General features: G+C 35.7%; 1 protein-coding gene across 12 annotated transcripts in view; it reads left to right on the forward strand.

Moving 5' to 3' along the window:
* LOC137021752 (copine-5) overlaps nt 1-20,904 on the forward strand; it is a 349,050-nt gene that overhangs the window by 194,018 nt on the left and 134,128 nt on the right. For 8 of the 12 annotated variants that reach the window (XM_067388638.1, XM_067388631.1, XM_067388636.1 and 5 more), the window contains 6 exons: nt 1,334-1,374; nt 3,136-3,182; nt 14,170-14,273; nt 16,150-16,189; nt 16,787-16,804; nt 16,918-16,994. In XM_067388638.1, the coding sequence (XP_067244739.1) occupies nt 1,334-1,374; nt 3,136-3,182; nt 14,170-14,273; nt 16,150-16,189; nt 16,787-16,804; nt 16,918-16,994 (327 nt within the window). The remainder of the gene's footprint in view (nt 1-1,333; nt 1,375-3,135; nt 3,183-14,169; nt 14,274-16,149; nt 16,190-16,786; nt 16,805-16,917; nt 16,995-20,904) is intronic. The other 4 variants (XM_067388635.1, XM_067388637.1, XM_067388645.1 and 1 more) reach the window with 1 other exon arrangement.

A 20,904-nucleotide genomic window follows, 5' to 3' on the forward strand; every position in this document is an offset into this window, starting at 1 on the left:
GGTCCTGTTTTGGTCCTTTTTGTTCATTTCCTGTTATATGTGGGGAAAAGGCAGGAACCTATTTCAAAATATCTACTTTTGTGTAGATAGTCATACAGAATAACATGAGTGATTAATCAAAAACAGAATTTTAATTTCTGGATAAAATATCCCTTTCTGAGCTATCTCGACAGAGAATATGCTTATTTTGAAAGAAAAAAAAAAAGAAGTAAAACCTGCCCTGACAGAGAGCAAACACCTTAGCAACAAAAGAACATATGTTGACTGATTATTATGGTTGGTTATCAGTAGTCTAGGTAGGATGTACACGAAGATCTGCTGCATTTAGAAACAGATTTAACAATCTACCACAGTTCCAAAAATCTTCTAAAAACCCACATAGTACTGTACACATTCACTGCAAAACTCTTGTCTGGTCTCTAGAGTGTAGTCCAGTCTCAGGTGTGGGAGTATGTGAGAGTATCAAGTGTCTGGATGAATTAATGTTACATGGAATAAGAGAAACATTTGTGAAGAGAATATCTATATTTATACATTTTTCTGGGTTTCAAGATTTTAAACTTTGCAAACTTCTTCTTATTTGCATACTTCGGTGGTTAGTAATCTTGGCTGTTGGATTGAGTGGACAACAGGTTTTTTTAGTATATATGCTATTATAGTTTTGTTAATATTTTGGATTAGTTTTTATTTTAGTTTAATTTGTATTAATATGTAATGTGCATTTCTCTTTTTTTTTTTATATATTTAGGTTTAATTTATTTTTATTTCAGTTGTGGTTTTCATTTTAGTTCCATTTTAGTAGTTATTTCAGTCAGTTACCAAGGCAACATTTCTATTAGGCAACATATTTATTTATAGCTTTATTTATTTATTTATTGATAAAATGTTTTTATTAGTTTCAGTTTTAGTGATCATTAATAATACTGTATAGCATGCAGCAAGAACACAACGTGTTCAGAAAAGGAAAATATATTGTTTCTAGTGTTTATAGTTTATAGATTGTATTTGTGTTTACCTCACATGTTGAAAGTAAAACTGTTTTTGAGCTGCGATTTCACTGCTACAGTAGTTCAAATGACAAATGTGATGTTATTTTTGCTGAGATTTAAAAATGTGAGAATGCCATGTATTTTTAAGGGAACCTACAGTCAACATTTTGAGTGTCATCTTGAAACTTCATCCTGATATCTGCTTTTGTGGAATTCTAATAATACAATTTAATGAAATTGTCAAAAAGCCTCTTCAGTAAAGCTTCAGATGTCAGTGTGTCACTGATAGCGTTTAATCATGCTGTCAGAATTATACTGATCTTGTTTTTTTTCTTTCTCTGCAGGAATCTTTTAGACAGAGACACGTTCTCCAAATCTGATCCATGTGAGTACAGCCAATGGAAGACTTTTGTCTTTTCATTTTATTCTGCATTAATTAGTGACCCCCACTCGTTTTCTCTGTAATCTCCTGTCTTTCTCCTCTCATCAAACATCAGTGTGATTCTGATGAGTTCTTCTCATCTGCAATGCTCTGCGTGTCTCTGACGAACCTGAATGAATCATGAACCCAAATGTGCAATGGCAGCAATCTGCTGGAGTGGTAGACAGCGAGTGATGAGAAAGGAATAGTTCTCCCAAAAATGAAAATTTAGCCACCTTCACAACATTTTAAAGTGCCCAGATTTTACCTTTCAGGCAGTGTGTAATATAGCTGTTTGTGAATGTAAAAGGTCTGCAAAAGTTTTAAAGATAAAAGTGTGCAACAAATAAAGTTATTATATCCTAAAAGAAAGATTTGATTCTGAACAGATTTGTATAATGCCAGTCTATGGTCTTCATTGGCTACCCTGAAAAACATCTACTTTGATCCTCAAACACTGTAGTTGAAGCTGATCCTGAAAGACTCTGTTTTCTGCACTGCAAATCCACTTTGCTGCACTTCCAGAGGATGAGACTCGTGCTGAGTTGATAAGGAAAAAAACAACGCCATCGTTACCGTTTGTATCACTGTGTATCAAGCACTGAGATCTGAAATTCAGATACGATAATGGGCGTTTGATTTCTGACACGCACTGTAAGCGGTCAACCAATCACAACAGACTGGGCCATCTGACCAATCAGAGCAGAGTAGGCTCACAGAAAGGAGAGGTTTAGAGAGACTTTAGAGAATCTTCAAACAAATCATTTTCAGACTTTTTGAGAAATGAGTGAATGGATGAATGTAAACCTATTGTAGGACACTTGAAAACAAAATTAGGAACCTTTAAAATGGCATAATAGGGGCACTTTAAAACCGTTTGATGTTCTTTTGTTAGTTAAACACAAAAGAGAAATGTTGAAGAATGCATTGGCAGCTTCTCCATAATGAAAATGAATAGGGATCACCATACAAATGTCATGAAGGCACACATTATTCATTCTCTTGGTGGTATTTAAAAAAATTTGAAATTAATTGAAAAAGTAATGAATGAAATGTTTCCACATTTATTGTTTTTCAGTTATTATTGAAATGATTCAAGCCTTTGGCAACAGAATTCTATTAGTTGGTAACATTTCAGTATGGGGAACACATTCACCAGTAACTACAACTTTTGCCTTCATAAACTCCCAAATAAACTGCTATTTTCTTTTTAATAAGTTTTTGTAGTATTCAAGTTTAGGTATTGGGTAGGATTAAGGGATTTAGAATATAGTCATGCAGAATGAGGCATTAATATGTGCTTTATAAGTACTAATAAACAGCCAATATACTAGTAATACGCAAGCTAATAAGCAACTAGTTGTAAGTGAGAACTGAACCGTAAAATAAAGTGTTACCCATTTGTTTTCCTAATACCATTACAGAACCGGACTCGTTAAATTCCTTCCCTATTTTCCGTTAATGACGTCACTGATGTTAACCCTGATGAGCTGCATTTTAAGGCATCATATTCGAATGGATGCATATCTAGATTGACAATATTTTCAGTAAATAATAATTTTTTTGTCTGTTCGTCACACAAAATGATCATATATTTTCATATCTGAAATGTTCCTTTTGACAAGTTCATAATATTACTGTTTATAATATAATATAATATTATGCATTTTTTGTATGTGGGCAAACATTGGCACTAATTTTTGCTATTTTTGTCTCTTTTCACAGTGTGCGTGTTGTACACTCAGGGCGTGGAGACCAAGCAGTGGAGAGAGGTGAACACACACACAAAGACACACACACATTCACACAACATAACTGTTCCCAGCTTTCATTGCTATGGTTTCATCTGTGGTGTTGTCCAATCAGGTGTGTCGGTTCTCCCTGCAGCACCATGCGGTCAAGCGTCTGTCTGTTCTTCCTCCTTCGAACACCATCAAAACACTTCCAATAACAAGCAACACCCAGTTCAGCACCTGTACACCAGCTTTCTGTTCTGTTTTGACCTGTTATACAGAGCGAGAGTTGTTTCTGCGACTATGTCGTTATAACAATGAGTCAGTTTCCGTACTTTCCAATTTGAGGTCATGAATCAGAAGAAGACTGTCCTGCTGGGTGGTGCTGATTAAGCTTCAGTGTTTTGAACAGTGTTTATCTCACTAGGTTAGTGATAAGAGCTGGTACAGTCATTTGGTCATTTTACCCTCTAAATGTCTAAATGAAAGCCACTGTTATTTTACCTAGCTTAGCTGAATGGCTAATTCTGTGCACCTTAAAACTATGTCCTCTATTGCAAAGATTTGTTTTCTCTCAATGACAGGCCAAAAATAGTTATAAATTTAATACTATAACTATACTATAATACTATAACATAGGTTCAATGGAAAAATGTGTCTACTGTACCTAGATTTTTGCAAACCTCCAAAAACGTGACTGTAAATACAGCTCACTTCAGTTTCCAGCTGAAATGAACACAAGCCATGCTAAAAGGGGCATATTATATATTACTATGTTATTATGACCTCAAAACACTTTTACCATAATATTTGTAAACTAATACATTTTAAGGTTTGCATCACATAATCAACTCCATATGTAAATGACATTTCTGATGTAGTAAACTTGCACGCTGGCTCACCTGGTACAGCACTGCAAAGCATTCAATAAAAGAGCTCAGTACTTGTAGAAGCAGTGTTTTTTATCTCACGTCTGCTTTTGTTAAAACTATCAGGCATGTTTAGGGTTTAATGTAGGTGGTCTGAAGTAGTCGATCAACCAGAAACAACATAACTGGAGTAGGACGTTTCTTTATTGTAAGTGTCACCTTAGTTTGCATTATTTATAAGATGTGATAGCAGCGCCACTGTTATACTTTTATGTAGGTGCAACTGTGGGAACTGTATCAGAATGGCAAGCGAAAACCTCTAAACATAAGATAAACATTTAGCCCAGGTGTGTACACACACTTTTTCGACATAACTATTAACAAAGTAAAAAATGGCTATTACAGTGGTTGTTTACTGTTTAGAAACTGTTTGTTTTACAGTTATGTAAGCGAACCGAGCCCACAGCTATATGTTGTAAACTCCCACGTTAGCCGAGCACAAACGTGAATAGCTGATAATGCATTACAATCTGCAAACAAAAGTCGTGCTCCATCCTTGATCATTATACAAGTAATAAGACAGATAAGCTGCATTAATCAACACACAACATTTGGACCCACATCTGAATAGCAGAACTACAGAAACGTGAGTTAGCTGGTTAGCAGGAGACATACAGATGAGGGTGTACGTTAGTGTTGTCACGGTACCAAAATTCTAGTAGTCGGTACCGATACCATGAAAATGTTACGGTTCTCGGTACCAATTTCGGTACCACAGCAAAATCTATTGGAACTATTTAACTATTTTATATAGCCTATTTTAAAAACATTAAATATGATTTGGAGTGTGTGTGTGTGTGTGTGTGTGTATAGGCTACCTCAATTAAATAAATTTTGAAATATAAAAATAAAAATAAATAAATACTCAAACATCCATTTTGTACTGTTGAAAAAACCAGCATATGCTGGTAAGGTAGGTTTTGAAGCTGTATGCTGATCAAGTGCTGGTCCTAAACTGGTACTGCTGGTCCATGCTAGCTGGTTAAACCAGCTCAAACCAACATACCAGCTTCATATTATTTTTAATTATTACGCTAAATATTATTCAAAAAGCATTCGTTTTTTAATTTCCACACAAAGATAAGTCATATAGCCAAAGTCCCGTTATTATAGCCTACCGCTCTACGCTTTGAGAGGGATGTGGGACACGAGCAGGAAAGAGACCATTTCTCTTTAATAATTTCTTCATGTTATCTCCTGATGTTACAAGCAACTGACACTTGTGGTAAAAGGTCTGAAGAGCGAGTTTTATATTCAGACATTCAGGCTATGTTTGATTTTGCGCTGTCAGAGAAAATGAAAGTAAAAATCACCAGCGTGTGTGAAACGCGCTATACAAATAAACTTGACGCGCCTTATAAAGTCTAATAACAAGCGCAAACTGTGTTAAATAGAAATTGACGTGCAAGCAAAAAGGAACTGCCTTACGGTGTTTTTTCTACTTTACCACAGTAAATAATGCGAATAGCCTATAATAGGCCTAAATGCGAATGAAAGAAAGAAACGTTTATAATCCCCTGCGTGAGTGAAGATTTGGGAAAATAAACAGAGATTCCATGTTCAGTGGAATAACTAATGGAATATTGTTAAATTCTCTGATAATCGGGTGACCAGATCGCGATTCGCAAAACAGAATACAAAGCTTAAATGTATGGACTCACGTCTCTCTCTCATTCGGCATGAACCAAAATGTTTCCATGACTGCGATGTCACATTTAATTTCTAACCATTTCTTTTCTAAACAAAGCTTTGTGCTTCACTCGTATCATATTCATGTAAATACTGCCACAGTCCTATAAGTGGGTACCGAATATACCCGGATTCTCGGTACTACCGGTACTACAGAAATGCTGGTATCGTCACATTTTCAAAATTTCAGTACCGGTACTTTTGACAACACTAGTGTACACAAAGTGTTGAAAACACAAAACTACGAATTTTGAACGATCGCTAGAAAATATAAACATCAGTTATTAATCATAATTACAGGTCGAGATTCAGAGGAGCAAACTGGTCCAAATAAACTGGGCAGTGATCCATATTTTAAGACCAAAAAGTGAATTTGTGAACCCTGCGTTAAACTCTGCGAGGTTTGAGAAGCAGTCGTCAGTAAAATGACAGGAACACAACAAAAGATCGTACTGCTGAGGTATTGTTGAAAAAATGAATTTTCCTTGGCATCTCTGCATGCAATAAGTGGGCGGGCAATATGCTAATGTTTCGTTGTGATGTCACAACGAAACGGCTTGGGATTCGTTTTACAAACGTCTCGTTTAATTTACTCAGAGTCGACTCTTACTTTTGAGAGACAATAACTTTATATACGGTGCACTTTCAGATTTAAAACTTTGCAGGATGTTTCATTCACTGAGAGCTATGTTACACACTACATGAAAGGAAATGTTCAAAAATCCATAATAAGGGCACTTTAAAGGGGACATATCATGAAAATCTTGCTATAATCATGCTATAATCGGGTCCCTGGTGCATCCACCAACCCAGAAAATATGAAAAAGTACAACCCAGTAACTTTGTTTTGGTAAGCCTTTCTCTGCAAGCATGTGTAAAAACGAGCTGCTTGGATTTGCTCTCCTGGTGACGTAGGAAGGGGACTTAATATAATATTACCACCCCTTAATCTGCATGTTTCCATCCACTGTGCCGCCATTGTACCAGTTCTAACGCCATGGCAAAAGTTCGAGCAAAGCATGCTAACTGTTCTGTCGTTGGCTGCACAGATGAGCACTGAACACTATTTCTAAAAAAGGAGCGTTTCTGTCCGAGCGATATTTTGGAAAAATATTAGACTATTCACAGCATTTGATAGCAATCATAAATGTTAGCCTGGTGTGTATAACTCTGTTTGGCAAACAGATACGCTGTGTATAGTGGGCGTCCACACGGGTTTTGCACAAAAGATTAACCCTTTGAGCGGTACGGTCCCACATATGGGATTTTTATTTCAGTGCCCCTGGGCGTACGGTACCACATATGGGATTTCGAACGTTCAGCGACGTCACATAACTGCCAGATTCAAACTGTGCTTTCGCACTGTGCTCTGGCTGCGAGACGGACACGCGCAGCTCTTGTCATATATCACAGCTATGCAGTGTTTTCAGGCACATAATGTTTCTTTTAAGGTTTCAGACATTTAAATATGCATAAGCACCATTAGCGATCCATCTGTCATACAGTGTTATTGTTGCTGCATTCAGCGCTCGTGACACGCAAGACGCGTCGCTATGGAAACATTAAAGGCAAACGTTCTAAAATAACGGTCGCCTTAAAAAAACTCACTCTGGGGGGACAGTTAGAATATTTTAAACTCACGATCGAAAGGGTTAACATGACGACACATGTTAGTGGAAGAGTTGAATCAACTCCACAGCAACTACATAAATTGATCCACTAACCATTCAGAAACATTCAGATACATTCTAAAAGTTGTAACGTCTTCCTGAGTTGAACACGTTACTGACAATCCTCATTTTGGCTGCGTGAGATTCTCCAGCTTTGTTGTTGTTGAGCTGTTAAAGCTCCACCCTCTTCTGGAAAGGGGGCCGGGAGCAGCAGCTCATTTGCATTTAAAGGGATACTCACAGAAACAGCATGTTTTTGCTCACACACAAATAGGGGCAAATTTGACAAGCTGTAATAAATGATCTGTGGGTATTTTGAGCTGAAACTTCACAGACACATTCTGAGGACACCAGAGACTGATATTACATCTTGTAAAAAGGGCGTAATAGGTCCCTTTTAAATTTCATATCTTCTGACTGAAATGTAAAACATCATCAAATGAACTATTTTTATAACATTTTGTGTTAGTAAGTAAGTAAAGTCTAGTAAGTCAGTAAAGGTCTTGAACCACATGAGTGTGCGGAAATGACATGATGCTTTTCTTTTAAGGTTAGATCATTGATAGTATATATTTTCCATACCCGAACTACTGCATAAAATTCAGTGTAACTGCAACTGATAAAGACATCTCTATTTGGCTTCTGAATTTCATATCTGATCTGACAAAAAAACAAACACTTCTCAAAATGTTAAAAACAACACAGAGGTCTTTGTATTAAAAAAATGAAATTCCTCATCCAGTGGCAGGTGATTTTGCTTTGTCCCCTGACTCTTACATATAAAGCTGAGAGCTGGGGCAGCCTCATACACCTGCAGAATATTTGTAGAGTTTCGTGTAGGCGATGACAGCTCACCACAGCAATAAATCCTGGCATGCTTCATTTCTCAGCTGTCTATTTTTATAAGCAGTCTGCTCATATTCAGTGTGAAGAACAGGAGAAACTGTCATTAAAGGAGTCAGATGAATGAAATGTTATTATTTGTGATTTTTGAATTTTGTTTAGAAGCTTTCATTTCTTGCTTATGGAATGTTATGGGAATCACAGCTCAATTTAGAATTGGATAAAACATGCAGGAATAACATGAAGGGCATCAGTCTGGCCATGTTGTTATGTTAAATTTGTGTCTTCAGGCATGATGAAGACGCACTTTTGCCTTTTAACACTTAATAACACAAACATGTGAATAAGAGGAGATGATTAGTGCTGATTCTGTTCACTGCCACTGTATTACACAGATACACAATACAGAACTGACAGGTATGTTCTCCTCAATGCATTTCTGTGAGGATCTTGGCTGGTTTCCTGTACTGAGAAGGGTGCTTGGGCCTTTTTATTATATAGGCTTCAATGCTTTCATGACATCCTGCCCAGTGTCCATGCAATCCCTGTGCAAGAGCTCTCTTTCTGACAGAACCGTCACCTCGGGATGTCAAGTACTGGAAGAGAATTTACCGTTCTGTGAGTACAGTAGTGTGAGTGTCAAAGAGATTAGCTATGGTCACTATTGTAGAGTTTTTCTTTAAAAAAAAAAAAGAAAAGAAAAAGAAACCACACAAAAATCCAGTGTAAAACAACTTTTGATGGCTCTTTGTGATCATTTGATATAAATACTAAACCTTTATTTAAAGATTTTTTTTATTTATTTATTTTTTAATAAATGTATCCGGATAAAGACCCAAATGTACAGATTTACAATGGGCATCAAGTGGTGACCCAACACAGTTTCAGAATTGTTTATTGTACAAAAGAAACAAAAGATCCTTAAAGTCTTCATCTGATTTATGTTCCTTATATGGTGGAATTTTAAAATAATAAAAATGCTTTAAACTCAAACATTTAATTGTATTGATATTAGCAAGAACTGAGCAGGCCCACAAAATGCACATTGATTAATAGATTAGTTCCCTTAAAAATGAAAATTTCCTGATAATTTACTCACCCCCATGTCATCCAAGATGTTTATGTCTTTCTTTCTTCAGTCGACAATAAATTATGTTTTTTTAGGAAAACATTCCAGGATTTTTCTCCATATAGTGGGCTTTAACGGCTACAAACGTGTTGAAGGTCCAATATGCAGTTTCAGTGCAGCTTCATAGGGCTCTACAAAATTAAAATAAAAAAATTATACACTTTTTAACCACAAATGCTCATCTTGCACTGTTCTGCGATGCACATTACATAATCACGTCGGAAAGGTCATGTGTGACGTAGACAGAAGTACTGTGGTAGAGTGAAAAACTCCATCTCATTTTCTCCTTCAACTAATTAAGAGTAATTAACATTGCTTTCTGAGATTTCAAATAAATATCATTTAATGAGATTAATAAAAAACATCTATTTGTAAATGCACCAAGTGTGCAGACATTTGATGCAGTAGGAACATGAACAAAGAAACAATGTAAAACAAACTGACTTGTGACAAATGAAATAAACAGTGCTTTCATTTGTTCATGAATGTCTATCATTACTGTTTGTAAGTAATATAGCATTCAAAAGAAATCTTAGTAACCAAATGTAAAATAGCACTGCATGGTTTTCACAGAATAAATTAATAGATTAAAGCTAGCGATATTCAGATTAATTAAGAGTTGTGAGTGATTTTCTCTTTGTATTTTGTTGTTTGATTAACATTGATGGCACAGTCGTCAGGTGACTGCTGTCACTTTAAGACAAAAGATATTAACACACATCAGATTTTCTCCCAACTGTCCACTTATTAAGTAAACACTCCAAGCCGGTCATTTTTGACATATTTTTGTGTGTATTTGAATGTTTGGACCTGCACCCGAAGCCCAAAGTATAATTTGTTTGTCTATTTTTTGGGGCGCGCACAAACAGTTCAGCCTGGGGAACAGTATATGTAAACTGGCTTTTTAAAAATGCTGGGTACCGGTGTCGCATGCGTTTGGCCATTCGATGTACACTTGTAGTTGGTAGTTCCTATTGTGCTGGGTTAGACCCTACTCTGCGGAGCTAATTATAACTAAAATATAACTAAAATCTTTCCCAGGTCTTGCAGTGCAACCACGCCAAAAAGCGGAGACTTCCGCCAATAGTTATAGGAACTATGAAACCGTTTCTCCGGTGCGAAACCCCCTATAGTGTACATTAAGTGAGAAATCTGACTATTTTATTAACTCAACACGAGTGTACCAGCCTACTATAATTTCCACATTATTACCATGTAAAATAACTTTGATTTGATCACTGTGACCACTACTGCTGACATACTGTCCTAAGCTCACTCTGGCTTCTGTGTGCAGTCTGTAGATATGACAGCCCTGACCAATACGGGTGACTGCCTTTCACTGGCAGGTCGCTGGGAGAATCTTGGCCTGTGTTGTTTGTCTGATAAAGCCGTGAGCCAGGGGATTGACATAACCTTTATGTAGTGAAGGAAGTATCAACCAAACAATTCCTTACATTTTGAGGCTAATTACAGTTGCAAGAAAAAGTATGTGAACCACTTGCAGAATCTGTGAAAATGTGAATAATTTTAACAAAATAAAGGAGTCAATACAAAATGCATGTTATTTTTATTTACTGAGTAAGATATTTTACATAAAATATGTTTACATATAATCCACAAGACAAAACAATAGCTGAATTTATTAAAATAACCCCATTCATAAGTATGTGAAGCATTGATTCTCAATACTGTGTGTGGTCACCTGATGATCCATGACTGTTTTTATGTTTTGTGATGGTTGTTCATGAGTCTCTTGTTTGTCCTGAGCAGTTAAACTGAGCTCTGTTCTTCAGAAAAAAATCTCAAATCTGCACATTCATCCGTTTTCCACCATCTTTTGCATATTTGAATCCTTTCCAGTAGTGACTGAATGATTTTGAGATCTGTGTTTTCACACTGAGGACAACTGAGAGACTCAAACACAACTATTAAAAAAGGTTCAAACATTCACTGATGCTCCAGAAGGAAACACGATGCATTGAGAGTTGTTATTTTTATTTTACTCAGTAAATAAAAATAACATGGATTTTGTATTATCTCCTTTATTTTGTTAAAATTATTCACATTTTTACAAACTTTTTCTTGCAACTGTAGATTATTAAGGTGCTTCATATGCACCAGAAATAATTGATAACAACGTGGTGCATTATGTTTATACTAAATGTTTAATTTGTAACTACAGTTTACTCAATTTTTAACGACAATTTACAATTTTATATTTAAAATATTGCTGACCTGTCCTACATTTACAGCTGTTCCAATTTTATCTGATACGCTTTTACTATTTTGTAATGCAAATCTATTTATTTGTGTGTTTTAATACTTTGGTACCACTTTATGTTAAGTGTCTTGGATATGTAGAACATCAAGTATTTATATATCAATATTCGCTCCAAGTTAAATGAATGCAACTAATGTAATTCAGGTGACATTAGAAGCGATAATAACTAAACTTATTCCAATGGGACGTTCTGTAAATTGTATCTGAGCTAGAAGTTACAGTAACTAAAGGGGCAAAACCTAATGTTAGGATCTTTCATCAAGTTTTTAATTGCTTTGTTTCGTTTTTAATAAACTGAAATAAAGTTCACAATGTTTGGAAATCATGAACACAGTGAAGGCAGAAACAGCTTATTCTATCAACAAACATTTTAATTACGCGGCTTCATTGCTGTCATTCCTGACAAAGTAATTGCAAAGCTAAATAGGACTTTTTTGTTCTTTCTGTGCATAATGAACATAAAATGAAACAGTATAGAACATTAATATCCAGTCTGCAGAGAGAACTGCCATCTATCTGTTTTAGACGAGGAGTGATTACACCAATTGCACACATTTGTCAATAATTACTAATAATTAAGGCTCTCTTTATATAGCTTTTAGCTTGCTGATTTGAAATGAACAGAGCAGTCTGAAGGGTTCATTTCTACCAGCACAGCAGTGCACTACTTGTTTCTAATTAGATTTTATTCATTAGATGGTTGAAAGCTCTTTGTGGATACTGCAATTAAAATTGGTACCTAATTGTTGCATAAGTAATTTGAACTCCTGACTTTTGCAAGGGTTTGGCTTGAACTCTGGTATTTTTATGATTATTATTTAAACTTTTTCTTTTTACTTTTAAGGCATTTTATGTCCGGATATACAGTATTATTTAAAGATACATAAATGGGATTCATACAGACAATTATTTGACTAAACCTCTTATGTAATGATTATGCCTTCAATGTCTGAAAATAAAAGTAATTCTGAAATTTTGGAGGGGCTTGAATTAATAAATGTCTTGCCAGTGTAATTGTCCTTGAATTGCTAAAAAGTGTCTTTAAAAAACAATTGGTGTACCTATTTTGGCCTAATCTTTTATAATTACTTAAAATAAGCAGTGAGGCTTTAAAAAATAATTATATTTGGAAAACCTTTGTTTGCCAAAATCAGTGTGGCAAAGTTAGTTCAACAATTAACAATGTTTGTGAAAAGTATATATTAGTCCTGTCAAATCGATTAATTGCATCTAACATAAAAGTTTGTAAATATATATATGTGTGTATGTATATATATATATATATATATATATATATATATATATATATATATGTGTGTATGTATATATGTATATATATATATATATATATACACACACATACACAAACTTATGTTACGATTAATCTATTTGACAGCCCTATATATATATATATATATATATATGTTTTTTAATACCTTGTTGATTACGTCTATTGCAAGTTTTTATTAACTTAATGGTTAAACTTGACATTCTTAAGCTCATTAATCAAGTTTTTATTTGCAATGAACAATTTTCCAAAATGTATGAAATTACGAATGTGAAAATGTATGTTGCGTTTTGAAATTAGAGATGATGCATTTTGTAATTCTTTAAGACTCAATATTCTGTGATTCTGTATGTGTTTCAACACCACCGCTTCAGGTCCCAATAAACTGTGAAAAAACACTTCATGATCCACAGAGTAATGCAAACACAACACAACTGTTTTTATCATCTCAATATCAGCTCATGGAAACAGACTGTTCGCAGGGTATTCATTCATTTATTTAAACTTTTCCAAACACTGAATAATTTATGGTCAACATATATTGCATGAAAAGTCACTAAAAGCCTCTAGGTGAAATAGAGGCTACTAAACAAACATTCGCTTAGATCAGTTCAGTGTCAAAAGGTGGCCTCAATTCCATGTTGCGCATTTAGCCTTTGAAAGAGGGGAGGGGACCTATCCAATTGTTGAGTCTTTTTTTTGTTTTTAAAGGGAAAAGCTCGCTGATATATAGCTCACTGTTTGGCTGAAGCCCCCCTCTAATTATGCAGACATAATTGTCACCGGTCTTCAGAGCTGACGAATAGCCACACCGCTGTAATTAGTGCTACCACTGAGGACTTAAAGTTTCACTAAGCCTTTCTAGTTCTCACACAAGATCGCACACCTCAGCAAACCAACCCTCCGGCATTAGACGAGTCTCTGGAGGATAGAGGGGAGAAAAGGAAAAAGACCATAACAAGGCAGAAAGAGAGCAAAATCAGAGGGATTACACCAATTTTATTAGAGAGGAGTTGCCATTTCAGCTTAATTCTCATATCTGCAGTGTTTTGTACCAAACTTTTCCCATTCTCGATTTTTTGGTCCTCCATTACTCATTCTGTACCTTATATCCAATTTCATTTTCTCACCCTCTTTCCTTCCTCTCTCTCTCTCTGACCCCATCTCTTCCTCCGCTGTCCCTAATCCACTTTCTAGTTTGGAAGAACGGAGGTGATTGACAACACGCTAAATCCGGACTTTGTCAGGAAGTACATCCTGGACTACTTCTTTGAGGAGAAGCAAAGCCTGCGCTTTGATTTGTGAGTTATTTCTTTTGATCCCTGTCCTGAGTCTGCGCATCCACACCAATATTCCTTCAGACAAACCTCTCACCTCCTCCCGCTTCCTCTTTCTTCTGTCACTGATCTTTGATGTAACCATCAGGAATGTTCCAATGCAGTGTGTCAGATCCCTAAATGAATCCAATCATCTGAATTCCTATTTTATTACGATTTGCTTTTGGCCCTCTTACTAACTTTACCTTAACTGAGTTCGTAAATAGGCATGCATGGTTGTTTAGTTAGCAAATGTTTTCTTAGCAGTTTCTCGTCATTTGTTGCTAACTTGCATTTAATGGTCTCTTAAGGCTCATTCACACCAAGAACAATGATCACTTCAAAGTCACTTTAAAGTCAGGTGTATTTTGATTGGCTGTCAATGTTTGTATTGTTATTAATAAAACATAATTTTATAAAGTTTTTTTTAAACGTTTTATGCGTTTTGGCCATTCATTTACATGACAGCGGCGGTTTGTGGGCCAGAAAATGGGTTTCAAAGTGCATGTTTTTGAAAACGATACCGTTATCGTCTCTGTAAACTACAAAAACACAAATTTGTGAAAACGGTGACGTCATACACATACGTAATACCTCTTCAGTCTATAGGTGCATAGTTTCTTTACAAAGTGACATCGCCAACTACTGGTCGGGCAGCAGAATACAGCATTTTTAGTTGTTTTCGTGCATCTTTGTGAGGATCTTTTTGACAAAGTCGTCTCTACGCAAAAAACACAAAGGAAAAACTTTTCTGCATTTAGCACATCGTTGTCGTGTAAATATACCCTGAAAGCAATGATATTGTTCTTCTGTGTCGTTATCATTATAGTTATCCTTGAAGTGCACAAATTTTGAATATTGGATTCAGAATTCTATTTGTCAGGATTATTTTCCATACACTGAAAAAAATGGTGTAGGATTTAATTTGAAACTGCTAGTAAATTTTACAAATAATTAAAAAGAAACGTCAAGAAACATTGAATTAAACGGTCGATTTTTGAAGTAGAAAGACTGAAATTGTATTTTCTTGTAAAACTTTCTCCAATAATTTTTGTTTAATTTACAACCTTGAAAAATCATTTTTTTTTACAGTGTAGAAAGACAAGCTTTATGTTTTGGTGTGGATTCAAAAGAAAGATTTCTTGAAAGACTTAAAGCTGAAGTGTGTAATTCAGAGTAATTCTCAAGAAAGAAGACATTTCTTAAGATCAACTCTAAGTTTGCAAGGATTTTCATAAGAATGTGAAGTACAATTATTGATAGACTCTTAAGAAGTTCTGAAATATTTTATTTTTCTTTAAGACGAAGATGGCTGATCTTTCCAAAGACTCACTGATCGACTTTTTATCTTTTTGCACCTTAATAATCATAATGATTTAATGTGCTATGGAAGTTATCCTAACTTTAAGATGATGAGTTTTAAGAACATTCTTTTGGATTCTAAGGATTTCCTTTGTCTTTAGAACATTCTTAAGAAAAAGATAAAGACATTCTTAAGAAGTATCCCAAAATTAATTTTTTTGGGTAGAAAATAAGAAGAAAATGTATAGAATGTTTAATGAATTCAGTCAGAGATGCATTTCTTTAATACTAAAAGATGAAGCACAATAGTTTTTACTTTATGCCCTTTATGAAACTTGTCTGTCAATGGCAAGCATGTTTGACCATTAAGTTGTTTTGCAAGCTTACTTGAAAGACAATTTTGTGTGTGTGTGTATTTGAGCATTTCTCTAACCATTAAAGTAGTTGTTTCCTTTTAAAGTCAGTCTTTTATGGCATATCTTTTAATTAGCTACTCAATGTGTTCGAAGACTGGTTAACATAGTTTTTTCTTTTTTGTGTGTGTTACTTTCTTCTTCAGATATGATGTTGACTCTAAAAGTCCTGATCTTTCCAAACACGTAAGTAGTGATGTAATGTGACCCTCATGGAACCTGAATGAAAACGTTTATGTACATTTCAATTTTTTTAAAAAAAAGTATCCACATATATTTAGCAAAACTCTCATCTTTTGAATGGAAAGTCATTGACACATTTTTATTTTAAATCCACAGTTGAGGTATAGATGTCATAAAATTTACCTCATGTAGAGTTTTACAGTATATACAATTACTCATGTTAAAGCTTTTTCAATCCACATGATTTAAGTTTTGTATAATAAAACTAACTATTGTTAATTAAAAAATACATGCAGTGTTTGTCTGACATAATTGCTGTGTTTACTAATGCTGAAGCATAAAGTATTTGCACAGATACAATATATTTGGATATTTTTTACTTACATTCACCTTATTTCTGGTATTTTCCTCACACCTCTTTTAATGCATGCAGATTGATCATATAGATGTCACTAATCATCACTATCTCTCTCTCTTCTCTGGTTTGATCACCCACGAAACTGTGCGTGATGTTGTCTGTGTGGCTGGTATTGTATTTGTGTCTTGTGCTTTCTGTTACATGCTGTGCTCTATTGTAAACTTGGCCGTGCTCCTTCCCAGAAGCCCCTTGAACTATACGTACGTCTTTGCCTTTCAATTCACTACTATAACAAGAGGGCAGAGCGTTGAGATTTGTTGAATTTAATAAACTCTTACCGCCTCTTCTACTTGATCCTACCCACTCCATCTAGGACTTTCTTGGCCAGATGTTCTGCACACTGGGTGAAATTGTGGGGTCACCAGCCAGCCGACTAGAAAAACCTCTTGGGTGAGTAGAATTCATCCCAGGTGGCACCTGCTGATTTTACTAGAACTGTGCTGGCTTGTTTCCAGGGTCCAAAAACTAGGCCACACCTGCCCGGGTGGTTTCATGTAGTGGCCATGATTTTTTTAGTGCCTTTGAGAATATTCAATATATTTTATATTTTATATATATATTATATATATATACACAAAAGTTTGTGGCTACTAATATATATACAGTCAAACCAAAATGTATTCAGACACCTTGAACATTTCATTCATCAATACTGTTTATTCACTATAGTTTAAAAAATGGTAATAAAATATGACAAGATCTTGAGTTAAACTGTGTCAGAAAAAAATAATCTTAATTATGTCATATAACTTGAGCAAAACATGGTCAGGTCAAAGTGTCTAAATAATTATTGGTTCCAAATTTTTTTTTTATTTCAATTTTCTTAAAGACAACACACATGCACAATGCCACCTAACAGAATAAATAACTCATCATATGTTTTAAGCAGTACCACTGTAAATGCTACTTGAGCTAAATACTTATAGCTTGAAATTAGATCACCCCCACACACCCCCCATACAAACATTGCAATAATTGTAGAAGGTTACGTCACACATGCTTTACAAACAAAAACCTTTTGTACGTGAGCAACAGAGCGAAAATACGCAATATTTTATCCTGGTGAATGGTAGCAACAGAAATTAAAATAATGTATAATCAGACAGTTTGATTAAAGGAGATATTTACCAATATATTCAGTCCACCTGTAGGAACAGCCTTATTGGCTTCCAAATCTTAATGAAAATGGGTAGTTTATCTTTTAATATAAATCTCAGTTCTTCCAAATGCAACATATTTCCCAGATTCCTAGCCCACATCTCAAAAGTAGGGCAGAATCGGCTTTCCACATCTGTAAAATAAGCCATTTTACAAATATCATGCAGAGTGAAATGGCCTGTGTTTGATACCTGCTACAAAAAGCATTCTCTGCTCCTAAAAGTCCAATACAAGGCTCAGGTTCCAAACTGACAGAATATACTTCCGAAAGAAATTTAAATCTATGTTTCCAAAATAGCTGAATTTTACTACATGACCATAAAGAATGAAACAGGGTGCCTTCTGTCATTTTACACGTATTACAGAGTGGAGAAATCGTGGGGTAAATTTTATGAAGTTTTGATTTAGAAAAATGAAGCCTATGAATTATCTTGAACTGAATCAAGTTATGTCTAGCATTTACAGAACATGTATGTACACTCATCCCACATGTTTTCATGAATATCAAAACCCATTTCCTTTTCCCAATCATGTTTTATTTTCTGAGTGTTGTTGTCTACCTTTTCTAGCAGTAATTTGTAAAAGTTTGATACATTACCACTCATACCAGGGTGTACTATGACAATTCTCTCTAAAGTGGGATTCAAATTCAAACTTCGAAGTCTGGAATGTGCTTTGTATTAAAGTCTCTAACTTGGTGGTTCCAAATTTGTACCAATTTTACTGGTAGTCCACTGTATGAAGAATTTTTGGGTATAATATGTCACAGTTTACTTTATTTTGCTATCCTCACTTACATAAATGAACTATAGTGTCCTGCACCCATGGGCGGATTGGCCATCGGGCAATTCTGGCAAATGCCAGAGGGGCTGGACCATTTTTTTTTAATGTGGGCTTTTATTTTTAATATATATAAATAAATAGTTTTTACAGTTTGACAGTGCATAGGATGGGTTTTTAGCGCGAAGCGGTCGGCGGGCTTGAGTGCGAAGCGGGCGGCGGGCTTGAGAGCGAAGTGGGCGGCGGGCTTGAGTGCGAAGCGGCCGGCTTGAGTCCGAAGCAGCTGGCGGAGGCTTAGGAATGCCAGCCGCTCGTGCTGAAGTCAGCGGTGGATCAGCCACACTGGAACGCAACCCTCTCCGCTCCCGGACAGATCCAGAGACGTGACGTGATTCTAGACGATCGGCAGAGACTTGACCTGGCTCTGGAAGATCAACGGAGACGTGGCGTTGCTCTAGAAGATCAGCGGGAACGTGACATGATGTTGTTGTGGCCGCCATTTTGTGAATCTTCTCTTTAGCGGCAGCCATTACGTGATTCACCGTAGTGTTTTTTAGTGGTTTGTTTAATCCATAACCAAAGAAGTCAATGAGGGCACAGTCCGGCAGATAAATAAGCAATATCCAGAAACTTCTGAATATGTGTCTTGAGGGTCCAATTACCTTGTCGAAGGCTGACGAGACGCATTGCTGGGTCCATGCTGAGTCTGGAAACGTTTGTAGAAGCTGCTGGATCTTGGTATGGCAAAGTCTTCTGTAACGAAGCGGGACTCAGGCAGGGATCCAATTGCAAAGCTTTACTGAAAGGTGAGCGTGGTTGTACAGGCATGGTCTAACATGAACAAACAGGTACAGCAAGGGGCAGGCAGAGATGTGGTCAGGATACAGGCGGTAGATCAGAGCAGGCAGATGTCGTTCACAGAACAGCAGACAAGGCAAGGCAAGGGTGAGGACAGGCAGCAGAGGATCGTAGACAGTAGACAAACAGGTTCAGTAACAGACAGGATAGTAATGCTCGGAATTGTAACACAGGGTAAACAAGACTTCACAAGGAGGTGGTGTGTGAGTGAGTCCTTTATAGTTCAGGTAATAGGCTACAGGTGTATGTGGCAAACGATGATAGGTGTGGAGTGTGCATGTGACAAGGCAGGGAGGATTATGGGAAGTGTAGTCCGGGAACTGGCGGTGATCGTGACAATATTTATTAAGTGTAATAATATATATATATATATATATATATATATATATATATATATATATATATATATATATATATATATATATATATATATATATATATATTGTTGGTTTACAATTGTTGGTTTAACTTAAAAAAGTAAGTTAGCTGGTTGCCTTAAAATTGTAGGTTCATTGAAATTAATAACTATGAAGTAATGAAGTTTAATAACTGAAACTCTAAATATTATGTTATCTGAACTACATTAATTATTAAAGTAGATTTGACAAAAGAAAAATGTTGTGATAACAAATCGTGAAAATAATTTTTTGCAGTGCAGCCAGCACAGGTCATTTTTATAACATACATCAGGTCAGATTTATTTTATTCATTCTTACAGTTCAATTTAAACCATGTATGTAAATGTTGCAGTTCTTAATGAACTTACTGGCAAGTAACTTTTTTATTTACACGACAGAGTAATTTTGCACCCTGCTTGTTTCTGTTGGCTGTTTCAGTGTTGGCAGAGGACACATTAGCAAACGCACTCATCTGTGGCCCATTTTTTCACAAGCATTGTTAGTCTTTTCATTTCCCCGTCATTGGCCCTGCTAGAGCAGGTCCATCCAGATGGAGTCTGATCGTGGAGCGCAATATTTCTGGCTGAGAAACTCTTTAATTAGAGAGGTACCCTGATGTGTGAGATCAACAGATTTCAAGGCTTAGCTAGTGATCCTCATTAGCTGTAACTGTGCATTGTGGGTAAACTTGTCAGAGGATATTTTCCTTCATGTAAAAATGTTGAGATATGCATTTTGAGCTATTCTCCATAAGTTTTTGTTCTGCGTTATGTCTTACAAAAGCAGAATCACATTTTCAGAAAGTCCCAGGGCAGACACAACTTTTAATGAGAGCTGGAATTAGTTGGAAAAAATGTAATACAGTGTTGTTGTTCTTTAGTATCGAAATCATTTGTGAGCCAGCAAAGGCATTTACATGAGCTCTACATTAATGCAAATGACAATATTGTTTGGTTCTTCCTACACGAAGCACACAATACATATATTCCTCTGAGTTCAAAGCTCAAGACTTGTGTGTGTGTGTGTGTGTGGAGACATGAACATGTTTTCCATTAATTAACTGTTCTTTCGGGAATACCTGGGCTCAAACACACACTAAATTGCCT

This window comes from Chanodichthys erythropterus, chromosome 6, assembly GCF_024489055.1.
Source record: "Chanodichthys erythropterus isolate Z2021 chromosome 6, ASM2448905v1, whole genome shotgun sequence".
Lineage (NCBI taxonomy): Eukaryota > Metazoa > Chordata > Actinopteri > Cypriniformes > Xenocyprididae > Chanodichthys > Chanodichthys erythropterus.